This window comes from Gastrolobium bilobum, unplaced genomic scaffold, assembly GCF_033153095.1.
Source record: "Gastrolobium bilobum isolate Gb01-03AN ecotype WA unplaced genomic scaffold, APGP_CSIRO_Gbil_v1 utg9326, whole genome shotgun sequence".
Classification (NCBI taxonomy): domain Eukaryota; kingdom Viridiplantae; phylum Streptophyta; class Magnoliopsida; order Fabales; family Fabaceae; genus Gastrolobium; species Gastrolobium bilobum.
In genome coordinates, this window is record NW_026899336.1 from 79,664 (window position 1) to 82,669 (window position 3,006).

At 39.2% G+C, this 3,006-nt stretch overlaps 1 protein-coding gene across 1 annotated transcript; it reads right to left on the reverse strand.

Moving 5' to 3' along the window:
- Positions 1-320: 320 nt before the first annotated feature.
- On the reverse strand, positions 321-1,154 carry LOC133289745 (uncharacterized). The gene has a single exon (XM_061487744.1). It carries the CDS (start codon positions 1,152-1,154, stop codon positions 321-323), a length of 834 nt encoding a protein of 277 aa, XP_061343728.1.
- Between the last annotated feature and the right edge of the window lie 1,852 nt (positions 1,155-3,006).

A 3,006-nucleotide genomic window follows, 5' to 3' on the forward strand; every position in this document is an offset into this window, starting at 1 on the left:
TTACAATGGAACGGAAAAAAAATAAACAATACTGAAAATAAACTAGAATTTAACAATTAGGAGGATTTCTCTTTCTTCTTCTTCTTTTTTTTGGGCTTGTGTGATCAGGGACCACCCCAAAACTACATTCCTGGAACGGAACGTACCTTATTTGTACTTTTTAGAGTGGAACATCAGACGTCCCCTCCTTTTTGGGAGCTATGTGGTTAAGAGTAACCACCCCAAAACTTTTCTCTTTGTCAGAGAGCAAATGAATCTACTGGGTTGCCTCCCAGTCAGCGCTTAGTTTAATGTCTTTAGCTAGACATGGTACTTACCTCTCAAGTGGATTCAAAAAGAGTGATACTTTCCTCTTTTTCATCGAAGGTTTCATCATTGTATAGTTTCAACCTGTGCCCATTTACTTTGAAGGAACGGCCATGTTCTGAGCCTTGGATCTCAAAAGCTCCATTTCCTGCATCATTTACAATTTGATATGGCCCAGTCCATCTTGATTTGAGTTTTCCTGGGAGCAATCTGAGTCTAGAATTGAATAGCAGCACTTTCTGGCCAATTTTTAGATCTCTGTATTTGATCCTTTTATCGTGCCACTTCTTCATTTTCTCTTTGTATAGTTTATGATTCTCATATGTGTTCCCTCTGAATTCATCTAATTCTTCAAGTTGTAGCAGTCTCTTTTCTCCTGCTGCTTTTTCATCCATGTTGAGGGCATATACTGCCCAGTAAGCTTTGTGTTCCAGTTCAAGGGGAAGGTGGCATGCTTTGCCAAATATTAATCTGTATGGAGAACATCCTAAGGGTGTTCTATATGCAGTTCTGTAAGCCCATAATGCTTCATCTAACTTGAGAGACCAGTCTTTTGGAGAAGGATTGACTACCTTCTCTAAAATCCTCTTAACCTCTCGGTTAGAGACTTCGATAAGACCACTGGTCTGTGGATGATATGGAGTTGCAACCTTGTGTCTGACTCCATATTTTTCCAACAACCTTTCAAGTTGGCGGTTAATGAAATGTTTCCCACCATCGCTGATGAGACAGTGTGGGGTCCCATATCTGGTCAAAATGTTCTTCTTTAGAAACTTTATAACCACCTTAGCATCATTAGTGGGTAAAGCAACTGCTTCTACCCACTTACTTACATAATCCACAGCCATTAATATAAATCTGTTCCCACAAGAAGGAGGAAAAGGCCCCATGAAATCAATGCCCCAAACATCAAATAATTCAACTTCTAAAATTGGATTGAGGGGCATTTCATTTTGTCTGCTTAAGTTACCTTCCCTTTGACATTTATCACATTATTTAGCATATTGAAGTGCATCTTTAAAAAGAGAAGGCCAGAAAAAACCTGATTGAAGAACCTTGGAGGCTGTCCTAATTCCACCCAGATGTCCTCCATATGGGGACAAATGACAGTGTAGAAGGATTTGAGGTTGTTCTTCTTCTGGGACACATCTCCTTATCATTTGATCAACGCATCTTTTGAACAGCAGTGGTTCATCCCAGAGATAGTTCCTACAATCATGAAAGAATTTCTTCTTCTGCATTTGATTTGTCTCATAAGGTTCTAGTCCTGCTGCTAGAAAGTTGGCTATATCAGCAAACCAAGGAACGTCTGTTTCTTTGTGATTAATGACAAACAATTGTTCGTCAAGGAACGTTTCTTTGATTGGTAGCCCCACTTCAATGTGTTCTAATCTGGACAGGTGATCTACAATTTGTTTTTCGCATCCTTTTCTTTCTTTGATCTCCAGATTGAAATCTTACAATAGTAGGATCCACCTTATCAATCTTGGTTTTGCTTCTTCTTTTTTAGAAAAGATACTTGAGAGCTACATGGTCAGTATGGACAGTAATTTTTGATCCTAAAATGTAAGGCCTGGATTTTTTGCAGGCATGTACTACAGCCAACAGCTCTTTTTCAGTGACTGTGTAGTTCACCTGAGCTTCATTCAAAGTTTTACTGGCATAGTATATGCTACGAAAGAGTTTATCCTTCCTCTAACCCAGAACTACCTCAATAGTCTGATCACTTGCATCTCACATTAATTCAAAGGGTAAGTTCCAGTCTGGAGGTTGGATGACAGTGGAAATGAGCTTGTTTTACAAGGTTTCAAAAGCTTTCAAGCAATCAGAGTCAAACTCAAATTTTGTATCTTTTTCTAATAAATGGCATAAAGGTCTAGCTATTTTGGAAAAAATCTTTAATGAACCTTCTGTAGAAGCCTGCATGTCCAAGAAAAGATCTCAGAGTCTTTACATTCACTGGAGGTGGAATTTTTGCTATGGCTTCCACTTTGGCTTGATCCACTTCTAGTCCTTTTTTGGAAATCTTATGTCCTAGGACTATTCCTTCCTTCACCATGAAGTGGCATTTTTCCCAATTAAGCACTAAGTTAGAGGACAGGCATCTTTGGAGGTCTTCTTCTAAGTTGCCCAAGCAGTGGTCATATGACGTTCCCAGTACTGAGAAGTCATCCATAAAAACTTCTACTCCTTCACCTATTAAATCAGAAAAAATAGAGAACATACACCTCTGGAACATTGCTGGTGCATTACATAACCCGAAGAGCATCCTTCTGAAAGCGAACGTTTCGTATGGGCAAGTGAAGGTGGTTTTATGTTGATCTTCTGGTGCTAGAGCAATCTGATTATATCTCGAATATCCATCAAGGAAGCAGAAGTATTCCTTTCATGCTAGATGATCCAACATCTGATCTGTGAAAGGGAGTGGAAAGTGGTCCTTCCTGGTGGCATTATTGAGCTTCCTGTAATCTTGGCAAATTCTCCATCCTGTAACTTTTCTTGCAGGTATTAGCTTATTTTTCTCATTTACTTCCACTGTTATGCCTCCCTTTTTGGGGACGCATTGGACAACACTTACCCAACTGCTGTCAGATATTGGATATATAATTCTTGCGTCTAGCCATTTAATGACTTCCTTCCTTACCACTTCCTTCATTATAGGGTTCAATCTCCTTTGGTGTTCCATTGAAAAACTGTTAG